We start from the raw sequence: 14,623 nt of genomic DNA, 5'->3' as shown, positions 1-14,623 counted from the left end.
TTGTACTTCCTTGGGGATTATTTTGTTCAGAAGATATGCCATTGTCGTTCTATCAACATGAATTAATATTTGAAATGATCCTTGTTTTCAAGTTATTAAAGTGATAAGCAGACTGCCGAAGAACATCATTTTTTTTTACGTTTTTGACAATATTTCACAAAACAAATACAAAAAAACTCCCGTGGTCTTCCAAAAGTCTTCCGAACAAAATCATTCCCCAGAAATTTAGCCAAATCAAAGTTGCTCTGAGATCCTTACGGTGAGTGACTGATTGCACTTGGAAAGTTACTTACTTATTCATCAATATCTTGTTGTTATTGGTTATTCAAGTTTTACGTAAATTAAAGTTTATAAAGCTCAAATGAATTGATTGGGAATTGTCACATATCTCCAATACCACGAGTATGTGCGAAAAAAGTTGAATTCGAGGATTTTTGACAATTTTGTATGGTTCTGTCGGGAGGTTAGTAAATGGATGACGCCAGAGATTATGATCGATAGTGATATGGTATTGACAAACTGTTTATTATGAGAAAAATCGGGTTACAAAAATTGGATGGTCTACCAGAAATGCGAAGGCAGGGACAAAGCGAAGCTAGTTAGTAGATGCGTATGCGCCAAGAGCGTGGCGAAAGCTGGGTAATGATGTGAAAAAGTGCAGACTCGCCGCTGAGTCGAGGCCAAGAGTCACGTCGTACCATAAATGCCACAGGTAGGGAAATTCCCGGCGCGATCAAACCCTTGGCCCTCGGCTAGCGAGGCGAGGCCTGGACACTCGAAAGTTAGCTGTAAAAAACGGTAGTTGTAAAAAGACAGACATGGAGAAAAGGAAATATTATGAGAGATTCTTCGCCGACTTGCACATTTTTATTGGTTTAACATCGACGTGTGCGATCAACAAAAACTAGCCTACGACGTAAATAATCGTTACTGGATCTTGAGATTTGTTTAACCAAATTTAGATCCAGAGATATTCAGTAGAAACACGCAGTTTCGTATAACCCTGGAAAGTCCGGACACGGAGAACGGTAAATGCACTGTTACTATCGCACTTATGCAAAAGAACCGAAAAAAAATGTGCTGAACAGCTTCCAATTGGACTGCAAATTTATCACGTAAGTTTATGATTTTAATTACTATGAAGACACTTCTGAAAAAATTGATAACCAAGAATTGAGGTCCTTGTCAAAATGTCAATTACCTGGAAGATCCAAAGGAGTTACCAACGCCATTGACCATCGATTTCTTCGAAAAGAACAAGCCGTTGTCGTCTGTATCTAGATTTCGCAAAAACTGGCGGGAAGTCTACAACGTAATGAAATTGAAACCTGGAACTTACCGCATAATTCCTTGTGTTTATAGCCTAGTCGATGAACAATACGTACTTACTTGCAACGAAGAAGAAGAATTCTTGTCCAGAGTCTTCTTAGGAAACATACCCAAAGTAAAGGAAGCGGCGATGACAATGAACATTTGGTGAATAATCGACATGTACCTCGGAGAAGGTCGGAGTTAAATTTATTCATTCCTAATATTCGATATCACACATTTCTGAATGTTATGATAACAGATGTTAACTAAATTTGAACTTAGTTACATAAGGTGCACAGAAGGTACCTACCATAAATAATATGTCCTGTCTATTATTTTGTTTTGACAAAATAAACTTGATCAGGTTTCAATGTGAACTTGTATTTCATTCAATCCTATACCACATGATAACACAACTGCACACCCCATTTCAGCGGGATCGTTTTGGTGCTCTCGTGACAATTATGATCAAAGTCAATGTGGTGAATTCCTATTGGCACTCATTTACTCATCACGGTCGCAATCTTTACCACGTAGATGAGCAAAGATTTGAATTAGAATCGTTCTTTGTCGTTTGTGATAGTCTTGCTGAAATTTGTTTCGCGATCGAAGACCGTCTCTGATCCCCAGATATGCAGAAAATCTTTCCACAGTTCTTACTTTCTCCGTGGCGCATATTGTTTATCTTCTTCCAGCACTTTCAAAATTTTGGATCTACGAAAACCACCGTTTATATGCTTTCAAAACTTTTCAATCTTATCAACTCTGCAACGAACACTCCCCGACTCCCAAAGATTACTATGTAGAAATTTTATGGAATAACTGGAATAATAATACCTGATTCAAATAATCAGATCCGTACAACACCGAAAAAAAGAGTACTCCATGAGACAAGCAAATTTGCAATAGAAAAAAGTATCAATTTTGTATGAATCAAAAAGGATCAAATTCACGTACGAGCAATAAAAGGAACTGCAGAAAGATGAAGCGATAGCATAAAAGCTTCACTAAAACCCAAAACTTACAACGAAACATAATAATAAAATCTAAGAACGCCGAACGCAGTAATAAGAACCTCCACAAAGAGCTCATGAAAGAGTGGAACTAACATTTTGATCTATGATACACGTAACTAGAAGCGAATGTCCACAAGGACATATGAACTTCGAGGAACAACGGAACCACAATCATTAACTTCGATCTGCAGCACCTTCACATCAGGAGTCCAAAAAGCATGTCGATGAACTATAAGACCTCGTAGCTGAACTCAATTTAGGCCTCGACGTCATTGTTTGAACAGAAACATCAAACGCCGACAACTATGTTTGTAACATTGATATTATTATTATTTTAGCTTGAAAAAAGTTTGAAAAAAGACACTTCAAAAGCTGACTCATGGTCAGCCCAAACCCGCTTGCTTGAAAATGTCTGGGAAAACCGCTTGCCGTATGCTGTTATGATTCAATTTTTGTTGGGTGAAACAGTCAAGGATGAAAAGATGCAATTCACAATGGATTGTGCCTTTATTTCGACGTTTCGGCAGGACCCCGCCTGCCATCATCAGGTTTCTTGAATTTAAATAAATAACCGATTTTACATATAGAATTTTCAATTATATTAATGTACAAAAATGCCTCTGTTAAATATTCTTAATAAACTATTGTATAAAATTAAAATATTCCAAACTTACATTGTTTGACATTCCTTAGTACTTAAGATGTTTATTACATGGTGTTTCTGTTAAGGCAGGTGAATTTATACTCCGTCAAAAGGTTAAAGACTCTAAGTAACACGCCTGAGTGTATTATAGATAACCAAAGTTCTGCCTAGAAAATATAAAAACAAACATCATTGCTTCCCCATGACTCAGAAAGAACAAAATCATTACTGAAGTGGAACTGGGCCCTCCAGATTAAGGGAACATTATTTAACACAATCGGCAAGGCCTGCGTATGGGACAGTCTCTCTTCGACATTACTACTTCAGAACAAGGAATCTCTTTATGATGCTTACGCAAATTATTTACACAGGATAGGCGACGAAGGCTGTCTCAAAAGTAGCACATTGAGTATTATTTATCCTCAACTGAATTTACAACGGGGAGTTCAGCAGTACTTGAAATTAAAACTCCCAAAGAGGCAGTACCAGGTACTGGCACAGATAAATCTCCTCAACAATGTCAACTGCACGATTGTAATAGACTCCCAGATCTTCAAACTACATGACAGTTCTTATTGCTACTCATGCGCGGAACCAAACGGTCTGGTCCATGCTCTAATCGAGAGCTCACTTTATGATAGCTAGAGTATTTCTAGCGTTTGCGCTAATCGAACAGAATGAATTATATATCTTTGAGCTAATTGAAAATCCGAACCGAAAATTTGTTAACAATCTTATAAACTTTGTAGATCGTGTTTTTTATGATTAGGCACCCGTAAATTGAGCACTTGTGCACCACAAAACCTGTAACTCCTTGTTATACCATTTTTTATCAAAATGAAACAATGAATCACTACTGTGTGTAAGGTCTGCAAGACCCAGCCCACTTATACGCTGGATATTCTACAACTCGGATTTGACTGAGGAAAATTGATGAAGAGATAAGCGCAGGGACCCTGCAAGTGACCAAAATAAGAGAAAAGTGCAAAGAGCTTCGGTTACGACTCTCAATCCCAGAATAAAGAAGAAAGAATTTGTTAAATAGAAGAGTGTATTAGGGACATGGTCAGGAGACCAGTACCTGGTGGTCAGAAAAAAAACCTTGAATCAAGTAAGTAAGTCTGATAAAAAAATTAGCATCTGTCATTTCTCTAAACCAGAAATTCTACGACGTTCTGCAACAAATTATACCCATTTCAACACTCAATACAAGAAAAATGGTCGCGTAAATGCAAACCATTCTACAATTGTGTAAAAAAAACGATGGTAATCTACGAAAAAGTACGATAAGCTATTTTTTGGCGATTATAACTATCGGGTATAATAACAATCGAGGATTGGATCCTTCGTGATGTTGAAAACTGTAATTGTTCATGTTGGAATTATACAGTTAGTGAAAGTGATTCTTAAAAAATCTTTAACACATTTATACTGTAACGAATATTTACTTATTGCATTTTTTTTTTTATTTCTTCACAGTCTTGTAAATAATTGTTTTTGTTTTTGTTTTTGCCTATATTCTGATTAATGTGGGATGTCAAAAACATGTCAATAAGGGGACAGTGAAGAATTTGAGTCTATTGTCAACATAAAAGAAAAAATATGAAATCAATAGACAGGCTTAAAAAAAAAAAAAAATTACGAGTACGATAATAAACATGACATTGACTATAAATGGGAAAATTTAAATATAAATAAAATATAAATGAAATATAAGTAACATATAAATAAAACGTGAATGAAAAATAAATAAAATATAAGGGAAATATAAATAAAATATAAATAAAATGTAGATGAAATATAACTAAAATATAAATAACATATAAAAATTACACATTCATTCCATACATTCACAAATAAATTAAGATAAAATACGCCGGAATTCATACCGGGATATAAAATTGTCTATAGTGATGATGTAAAACGTTGGTCAGTCATAAATATATTAAAAATCAATTATCCCTTGATTTAATACTCGGCAGCAGCTGCATCGTGTAGTTGTCCATGTGACTTTGCGAATCTTTTGATAAAATTTGGAATCCACGGTCGTCTTGAGTTTTCTTCGCGGCGATTCCGTAATGCGAAGAAGTTTGTAAAAATTGTTGATTCCTTGGATCTCGTAACTTAGCTTTTTTTTTATTTTTGACTGACACGTTAAGATTCGTACGGATGTTTACTGGCGAAGTCGATGTGTTACTTTAATTTAAATTATCGTTTACAATGATTAAACAGTCACTACGGGGAATTATAAATCGGTTGGTTGGGCGTCTCCCCGTAGACTCTTTCAAAATGCTAAGCCGTTTCTCCTGCCTGACGCCTAAATCAAGATGGCTGTGCGAAGCAAAATTTCGCGGGCACTTTTGAATTTATAATATCGTCACAGTCTATACAATATTCATATGAGCTATGGTATATTACGTGGATTAAAAAACAGAACAACAGACGATTTATAAACACCGACTATCAAAAAAAGCTACGATTTGCCTAAGTTTAACACCTAATCTCTTTATATCTATAAAAAGATCTTGTAAAGACGCATGAAGTTAACTGTTTACGACCACCGAAGCTTCGTGGTCTCCAGCGTCTAGACCTTACGCCGCGAAGTTCGGCGAATCCAGGTCTGTCCAGATCCTACGGTTCGTGATTTTCGGCGTTCCAGGACCAGTACCCCGTAGTATTCGTGATCCAAGTCGCCGAGATTTTTTAGTTTTCGTTTCTGCGACCTCAAGAGTGCATGAAAAGAATGTCACGTTGGCTCACTTTGCTCCTTTTTCTTTTCGAAATGGCGGAAAGTATCTGAGCTATGCACTTTTTGGCCTCTGAAACGCGGGAAATGTGGGAATAGTAACATACATCAAAGAACCTGACATTTTTTTAAATGATTTTCGGGATACGAGTAACTTACTTAAATTCCTCTACGAAAGAGCAATGCACCGTCGAAATTTGAAACCATTCCGTTTCTTTGTTTATTTAATATAGGACGGAAAATCGTGAATTTGCTCGGTCGGTAAGGTAGGAGTGCTACAGGCTCTTTTATAACCCTCCGCCGGGCGAGGCTGGCTTCGGGCACAGTAATCACGCTTCCTATCGCTCCCCCCCGTTTTTTTTCTGATTTTTATTTATAAATTTTCTTTAAATACATTCCTACAAAGGTGGCTCATTTTGAAGACGAATTTTGCAAATACGCTTGGCAAAAAGACCGTTGCCTCCTTGTTGTAAATCCTTCAAAATTTGTTAAACAATATTTAAGATCCACTATTATAAATATGTGCATTATCAGTAAGATTGAATGTTCTTGAGTAAAGGAAGGAAAAGAAACAAGAAATGTTGCAGCTGCGTATTCTAAACATTAATTAATTCTAAAACCCACATCACATGCAAGATTTTTAAAAATATTTATACAAATCATTATGCATTGCAAATTTTCGTACTTTCTAAAATATTTCCTCAACTTATCAAATATATTTATAATAGTATTTTTTCTCTTAATATTCATACGTATCGAGACAATTTTCCACAGTACTATAAATATTTTTTAAATGTTTAGAAAAATATTTTCTCAATGCTGTAAAAATATTTGCAGTTAAAACTTTTGGTTCTGTTAGTGTTCTTAGAACATTCTAAAAGCATCTACATAGCATAAACTTATATGTACGTATGCATGCACGTGTATGATCAATTTTTTTGTCCGACGATATCTCGAGAACGAGTTATCGAATTGCAGTTATTTTAGTTTCAAATACATTTTGAATCATTTAAATAACAGATTTACAAAAAATAAGATAACAGTGATGATATCTCGAGAATGAATGAACGGATTCGAATGAATATTGGTACCGTAAGGATACAGAGTCGCTGATCGAGAATCTGAGGTCAGATTTGCAAAATCCAAACTGGCAATTCCAATATTGTGGAAAACAATCTACAAATGTTTGAATTTTCGTGGAAATTAATATGCGAAGGTTTTTCAGGTTACTGATAACAAATCCAAGGTCAGACTTCCAAAATTTGTAATGATGGCTCCGTTCTAGTGGTTCAAAATAAAAAACATCGTCATATTTTCATGTAACCCGGTATCCGAGGACTTTAAAAGCGTTAATCATAAATCTGAATTTGTGGTTCGAAATTCGATTTGGATATTGTTCTTTTTTTTTCTCTCTAAACTTCGAATCTGCAGTGTGAGCACGGGAAGTTCGAGGGTTGGCTCATGGCCAGTCTATAGCCGTTTATTTTACCTGAACAAACAACGCTCTATGAATATTCCGCAGTCAATACGTATACAATATTTCCATATGCATCGAAGTTAAGTAGATACATAAGCGTCTAACTCGTTTTCACTATTCGAATGTCCATCGCAACACGGAGTAAGTCTGACAAGTAGAGATTAACTTGAAGCGTTTTTTTTCTAAAGAGGGTGTAATAACAAGAACAACACTTTTACGATTACTTATTGTTTATTTATAATAAATAACAGTTTGCTTGCAATTAACTGATGGTTGAGACGGGACTGTGAAAAATTTCACGAGATGATCACAGTTAAGGAAATTAGGGAACCAAGTGAGAAAAAAACGATACGCTTCTTTATTTTGGGCTGTTCAATAGTTCTCCTAATCTACGCGCAAACTTCCACAGGTTTGTATTTGTTATAAAAAAATAATTATCCAGAGTTATTATGATCAGATATTTGTGTGCCAAACTTTTGTGGCAAACATTAAAAAATATTTTTCATGCAAATCATTAGCTAGTATATAATTATGTGTATATACACTGCGAAAAAATGCTTATCGAATAAATTACAATCAGATATTTTCGTTTCGTACAAAAATGTAGTTCGATTCGATTGTTTGGTCGCTCCGACAAAACGTCTATGGGTTTTATATTGATGTCAAAGCTTGAAACTAAATATTTTTCTGTGTGTTGAAAATATACAATGTACAATACATGGGTTTATCCAAATTTTTGTGGGTTTACATTTTGCCTACATAAAATTTGCATACCTACATAAAAGTGGACACTGAGCTATGCAAATTTTACAATTTTTTGTAATTTACGAGAAACACGAAGATAAATGTTGTCACTTTTATCATACTTCCTGTAGCTCGAAAAAATATGGCATTTGTGTTTTCTTTGTATAAAAAAGATTAATTTTGCGTCCTGTAATCATGTGGAGACCCAATAAATGTATTGTTTTTATTTTTTCGTGTCATTCTGAGGCATATTCTAAAGTTTTTAGACTGGGTGGTATTTTGAAAATTTCTTTTGATTCATGTAATTGTCTCTTCTTAATGAAACGCTTTGATTCGTACACTTCAGAATAATACTCGTACAATAATCGTTACGTATGTACTAAAGTTACGAAAAAATTAAGAATGAAATTTCGCCGTATCGAATCATTGAAATACAGTGATATTATTGAAGTCGACCAGAACCGCTTGGCCACTTCACATAATACCAACGATGCAAATCAAACTGAAGAATAGTAGTTTATTCACAGGTCTCATGTTCACGGAGCTGATTGTGCACCGTACGTGCCAAATTCTGATAGGAACAGATGACACTTCGAAGTGCAATATTCAAGGGAAAAATGATAGCACGGCAAACGAATTGCATTTTGAAGCTGAAACTGAAAAGTATGCGAGTATAATTGTAATGGCAAAGGCTATGATCGAAAGCTTACTCTCAACTGTGGTTTCGTTATTTCTCGGTCCTTGGAGCGACAAAGGTGGACGAAGACCTGTCTTATTGGGAGGAACCATCGGTGAGTTGTTGTATTTTTCTACCAGTATTGAGTAAGCTCGATGATTCGACGTTTCAGGTAGTGATCAGCATAATATTATGATACTAAAGAATTAAACTTGGTATGAAACAGCCGATCACATTGATCTATGTACATTAATTTCGCGGGCAAAAAAAGCCTTTCCAATCACAATGACATCCGATGATGTATTGGTAATTCCAAGAGTTGACCACTCTTCGAATGTTATAAAATAATTAGAAATCTTTCATATCTTTGAAGTCACGTGAAACCCTTGAACCCCTGAAATACTATGAAAGCCTTAAGAATTCTTTGAAAACTTACGTAACCCTTTCAAATTTTACTCTGAAATGTTGTGACATCGTGGCGAAATCATTTGAAATCCTATGGAATCTTATAAAATCTTGTGAAATCCATTGAAATCATGCAGACTCAAAAATTACACGACAGTCGCAAAATCCTATAAAATCTGTTGAAACCAATTAAAATCTATTGAAATCTTGTGAAATGATATGAAATGTTAAGGAATCTTGAGTAATCCTTTAATATTGTATACCATCTATGAAAATTTTGTAAAATCACATAAAATCCTTGAAACCCTATGGAAGCGGATGAAATATTTCAAAGACCTTTGAAATTCATTGAAGTCGTATGGAATATTTTGAAACACCATGAAATCCTGCAACGTAATTTGAGATTTCTGAAACCTCTGACATCTTTGGAATATTTGAAAATAACACGAAATCCCTGACGTTGTGCAGTAAAATCTTTTGAAATCACGCAACCTTGAAATCTGGTCTACACACATTAACTGACGAGACGTTAGCCTCTGGATTGATTTTCTTGGAATTCACACGGTCAATTGATTTTCGTAAAAATGCAACGATATCGTATGTAGAATCACATGTTTAATTCAGGTTTTACGGTGATGTTAACGATGCTCTCATTGATGTGCAGTTGGGATATAAATCCTTGGTACTTGATAATTCCCTCGATCCCGGGATTCATTACCGGAGGAACGATCACGGTAGTAATGGGTGCAATGTGTTACGCAACCGATTCAACGGAAGAAGAACAAAGAACGGCGGTAATGGCTTGGATGCAAACCGCGATATTTAGTGGAGTGGTCTTGGGTTTATTTGGGGGGCCTATCATATCGACAAACTGTGGCTACACAACTGTGTTTAGCATAGGCGCGATTTGCAGTGCATTGTCGACACTTGTAATTTACTTCGCTATTCCTGAATCGGTCAAGTCTGCGATCAAGGTAGGTTCACTAAATGTTTTACACGTTAGTCTTGTACGGTCTCGCAGTCTTGGACAGTGGCTCTGTTATCTCATTTCGGAAGGAAATGGAAATTTGATTAGTTTCAAATCAACAAATAAAATTGCCTACACTTAATACTTCGAAAATTATTCGACTACATTTCGTACTTCGACTGACTCGAGGAATGTTTATTCAGCTCATTCGATGTTTGACGGAACTTCCAATAAACCTTTCCATGAAATTACACCTTGAAAAGCACCAACAACATATTCATTGTGAACTTTGAATGACGATATGACAAAAATATTATTTTTCCACAGGAGTCACATTTACGTGGACTCTTCGACGTCTCCCTCCTGAAGAAGCTTGTTACCAGTATTGTAGTTAAACGGGACGGTTTTCATCGGTTTGTAGCCTGGCTTGCGATATTCGTTTACACTTTTAGCGTGATGCTTCAGGTAGGAGATACGAGCGTTGGATTTCTATTCGCAAAAGCGCGACTAGATTGGGATGCTGCACAATACTCTTACGCTGCTGGTATTGGTCTCTTGCTGACCGTCACTGCCTTGAGTGGAGCATCTCTATTCGGAACTAGTTTAGGTGACATTTACACCACACGCCAGAATATAAAATTCATTTTCCGTCATCTCGTATCAACCGATGTCATTCGAATTCCAGGCGCTTCGGACACAATGTTGGCCACTCTAGGCCTCGTGTCAGGCTTGAGTTGTGCACTTGGGAAAGCTCTCGTATCGAAAGGTTGGCACATGTATCTCTCAACGTCAATCGGAATGTTTTCCGCAATTGTCCCACCAGTTATGCGATCCATTTTATCGAAATCAGTGCCTCTCGATGATATTGGTAAATTCTTTTGTCTCTTTGGTGAATGCGGCTCGACGTTAAAGCTGATGACTCGTTTAATGATTTTCAGGTACCGTGCTGTCGCTGACGGGGCTTCTGGAAACGTTGTCTCCAATGGGCGGAGCGCCGTTATTCGCGTTGATATTTTCCCATTATTTACCTCCGATATATCCATCACCAGTTTACCTCGTTTCCGCTGCTCTGTTCGTTTTATTGCTACTTTGCACAGCATGCATCGAAGTATTGACGAGGAGATCGCGTAACTTGCAATTTTACACTGCCACACCTGAAAAAGAAACGGAAGAATAGCTTGATGACTCTTATTCTATTGCACCAACGACTTACTTGGAATTCGTTGTGACAAAATGAAATAAGCTTGGTCTGTAATTATTTTTAAGGTTCCGCACTTCAAAAGGTGAAAACGGAATCCTTGTAGGATCGCTTTGTTGTCCGTTCATCCGTTCGTCGAGACCCTTTTTCTTAGGAACTGGTAGAGGTATCAAGTTGAAATTAATATCAGTCTACGATCCCTTGGAAGTGTAAAAAATTCAAGCTTCTCAGCAACGCAATCAGAAGATACGGCCATTTATGTCACATCTTTTGATAAAATCAAAATCTATAGCATACCTCCCGTTGACCACGAATCATAATACTCGTATCGAAGCAAGGTCTCACAGCATACGTAAAGAGAAAAGTCCGAAAATAATTGATTTATAATTATATTGCATAAAAAATAAATAATTAAGTTTGTGCGGAACCCTCAGGGCGCTTGTACTATTCGCACTTGTCCGTTTTTTAATTCTATGCTCCGTTCGTTGAGAGAACGATAAGCTTACGAAGCCAAACGCGTCAAGTTTGGTCAGATCCCACCCAATACGCCGCCCACATTACCCACTCCAGGTAACCAAACGGATCTCACAGTTGGCCAGAACCGGCATTAGCCGACAAGGGTACCCAGGTATGTTGAAGATATAAATTTGAAAAACTGGTAAATTCGAAAAATTAACGACGGAGCCAGGAATCGAACCTGGTATCAAGCGATGCTTTACCGGAGCCTAGGCGGTAGGGCGGCTAGGTGGTCTAGTGGAGTAAGGCTCCGGTAAAGCATCGCTTGATACCAGGTTCGATTCCTGGCTCCGTCGTTAATTTTTCGAATTTACCAGTTTTTCAAATTTATATCTTCAACAATGAAAAGGCCTCGTGATTAATGTTAAATATTGATAATGCATATCCGCATTTCAATTATTAGACGGTCATTGACTGTCTTACGGGCTTCGCATCAGAAGCGTAAGATTCCAAAATGTAAACACACTTACAGACATTCTTACAGTTGTGCTCGAAGAGGAAGAACACTTTATATTCGTACCCAGGTATGCCCAGATACTCAAACCTAATTGTCAATTTTAAACCTGACGGGTCATTTTAAACCTAATGGTTGCTTTTAAACCGTCTAGCATTAATTGTTGTGAAATTGCAAGTGAGTTCGGACCTGTTAAATTTCAATTATGGCGTATTTACCCTGGTTGATTAATATATCCAATGGCAGAAAATATGGACCAGGAAATAGAATAAAATTATTCGAGATGTAATGAGACCGCGATGTTTATATTATTTCACCTGTTACTCCTTTCAAAAAGCGCGGACGTTTGGTGCAAGGCACAAATGTACGATTTCAGAGGTACGATACTGAGTTGCGAGCTCCGCTATGCCTAGCGATTCTCACTTCGCGCGAATCTGCGCGACACTGTGTCGTTCTCTCGACGAATTGAGTATAGTCTTCATCGCTTATAATTACATTAAATTATTCGATGACCACTTGTAGGATGAAAGCACTATTTTATTTCCGATACGATTTAAAATAATAATTTTAGCAACATTTTTCATCCACTCCAGTTTTCTTTTGCAGGAACCGAGCTTCATAGAATCGTGTTCCAAGTTACAACGAATTATGCGGAAAATGACTTTGAAATTTGGTTCCATTCGTCGTGATCATATTTCTTTATTTAGTTACCTCCCTGGTGAGGGAAAGTATGGATACTAATAAAAGACCCCACAAACCCTCAAATATTAATTTTCATAGAGTTCGCACCAATTCAAAAATCGATTGCCTTCTGTTTCAAACCTGCCATATTGAATTCTGGAACTTCAAATTCAAAAATGAAATCAGCAACGTACAGCAACTGGGAAAATTCGAGAATATCAATTTTGAGGTAGTTGAGAAAAAATTGGTCCACCATTTCGGAATGAAAGAGTTTGTCCATAAAATCAAAACTAGCAACCGCAAAAAACACATTGGGTATGACTTTTGTGCAATCCGTAGCAATTTTGAAATAGTCAATTCGTCATTCATCTACCAGTTTAGAATTCAAAATGTTGGCCTATGATTTAGTATCAGCGATCCAAAAAAATTACAGAATACTAATTTTTGATAAAATTGAGCCGGTTCTCCAAAATTTACCATTTAACATTTTGGTCTCTTTTGGTGATACAAATAACAGAAGTATGAAGAGACACGTTCCTGACCAGATATTGCCGCGATTAGCCAGCAATTGCAGAACCCTTGTTGCTCAATATCGAATCGAGAGACTCTATCCACGAAAAATTTCGGTTCGTCAGCAGTTTCCTTACGGTCAGTATAAATATTGAAATCACCGTTAATTGTACAAATTGTGTCGATTTCAAAATGCATTCGAATCACCTCATATTATTCGTGCCACGGGCAGCCTAAAATGTTCGATATTTCATTGTGACAGAAGAACAGTTACATTGTTTCACAGTGAACAGTCTGTTTTATGAATCGATCGAGATTATTCCTTATCTTTGGCTGTACCCATTTCATGTTCTTGGACATAAAACGATCTGTAGGAATTCATTTGGGAAATAAAGAAGCAGATACTGCCGGAAATTGTGGATCTTTAAACAGATTTCCCTTCGAACACAATTCTCTTCTGATCCGATGGAAGTCTTTAAATTCTGCATCACCTCCCTCCGTCTGAGAACCTGCTCAATTGATCAGTCGATACAATGCTCACAGCAACGGAAGATGCTCTCAGGCTAAAATACCATGCAGAATAAAAACTATGCAAATACGTGCAAGTTTATTTTCTTTCTTTCAAAAAATACGGTGAATGATTTGAAACATGTGTGTTTGGGGACTGGTTGTGGCTGATAAACCTATAGCCAATCAAATTACAGATTAAGTTCATCTAGGGACGTTGGGTACACATGCGTACATGGTAGGTTATTTCTTTCAGAAACTTGGTAAACAACTTTGCCTGTGACAGCAGCGCAATCGATTGATATTTTCTTGAAATTCAAGGTGAATTGAGATAAAAATACCACACCTGATATTTGATCGCACGTAGTAATTTATTATTCACAAGCGGGAGGGGGGTAACAATAATTACAAATAATGAACCATCGTGTGATTGTGGAAAAATGTCAACCTCTTTAATAAAGATATTTAGTTGAAAATTCCGTTTCTACTATTCCGATTTTGTAGAATCAATGCCATTTCTTTATTTCTGCGTCAGCTGAAAATGCATTGACGTATCTCGCTCAATATTGCGTATAGAATGGGGCTGATAAGCCCTTTTTCGCGGTTGAGATACGTGGACTTCGATATTTCAAGATACATACGCCCACGTCGAGATCGATCAGGGCACTCTCTTAAGGGGTTACGTACAATTGGGGACGGCAAACACTAGAATTATGTTTGAGAAATTTTTTCGTTTATGAAACTCAATTTTATTGAGCCACCATTATGTATT

General features: G+C 36.7%; 1 protein-coding gene across 2 annotated transcripts; it reads left to right on the top strand.

Annotated features, from left to right (window-relative positions):
- The first annotated feature begins 7,329 nt into the window (after positions 1-7,329).
- Positions 7,330-12,442, top strand: LOC124305285 (tetracycline resistance protein, class D-like). 2 transcript variants are annotated; one of them, XM_046764536.1, is made up of 7 exons: positions 7,330-7,602; positions 8,465-8,728; positions 9,643-9,992; positions 10,313-10,592; positions 10,671-10,853; positions 10,924-11,811; positions 12,224-12,442. In XM_046764536.1, exons 1-6 carry the CDS (start codon positions 7,497-7,499, stop codon positions 11,160-11,162), a joined length of 1,422 nt encoding a protein of 473 aa, XP_046620492.1. In that variant the 5' UTR covers positions 7,330-7,496; the 3' UTR covers positions 11,163-11,811; positions 12,224-12,442. The 2 variants fall into 2 exon arrangements, with proteins under 2 accessions (XP_046620492.1, XP_046620493.1); XM_046764537.1 differs by having other exon boundaries at positions 8,454-8,728.
- The last annotated feature ends 2,181 nt before the right edge of the window (positions 12,443-14,623 follow it).

Source organism: Neodiprion virginianus, chromosome 5 (genome assembly GCF_021901495.1).
Source record: "Neodiprion virginianus isolate iyNeoVirg1 chromosome 5, iyNeoVirg1.1, whole genome shotgun sequence".
Taxonomy (NCBI): domain Eukaryota; kingdom Metazoa; phylum Arthropoda; class Insecta; order Hymenoptera; family Diprionidae; genus Neodiprion; species Neodiprion virginianus.
Note: the sequence above shows the minus strand (reverse complement) of the source record. Positions and strands in the feature narration are given on the sequence as shown.

What these genes read in the sequence shown, in the direction of transcription:
- LOC124305285 (XM_046764536.1), top strand. Translation starts at nt 7,497, where the DNA reads ATGATCACAGTTAAGGAAATTAGGGAACCAAGTGAGAAAAAAACGATA. An exon ending in CGGTCAAGTCTGCGATCAAG is followed by an intron (nt 9,993 to 10,312) that starts GTAGGTTCACTA and finishes ATTTTTCCACAG; the next exon opens with GAGTCACATTTACGTGGACT. An exon ending in AGTGCCTCTCGATGATATTG is followed by an intron (nt 10,854 to 10,923) that starts GTAAATTCTTTT and finishes AATGATTTTCAG; the next exon opens with GTACCGTGCTGTCGCTGACG.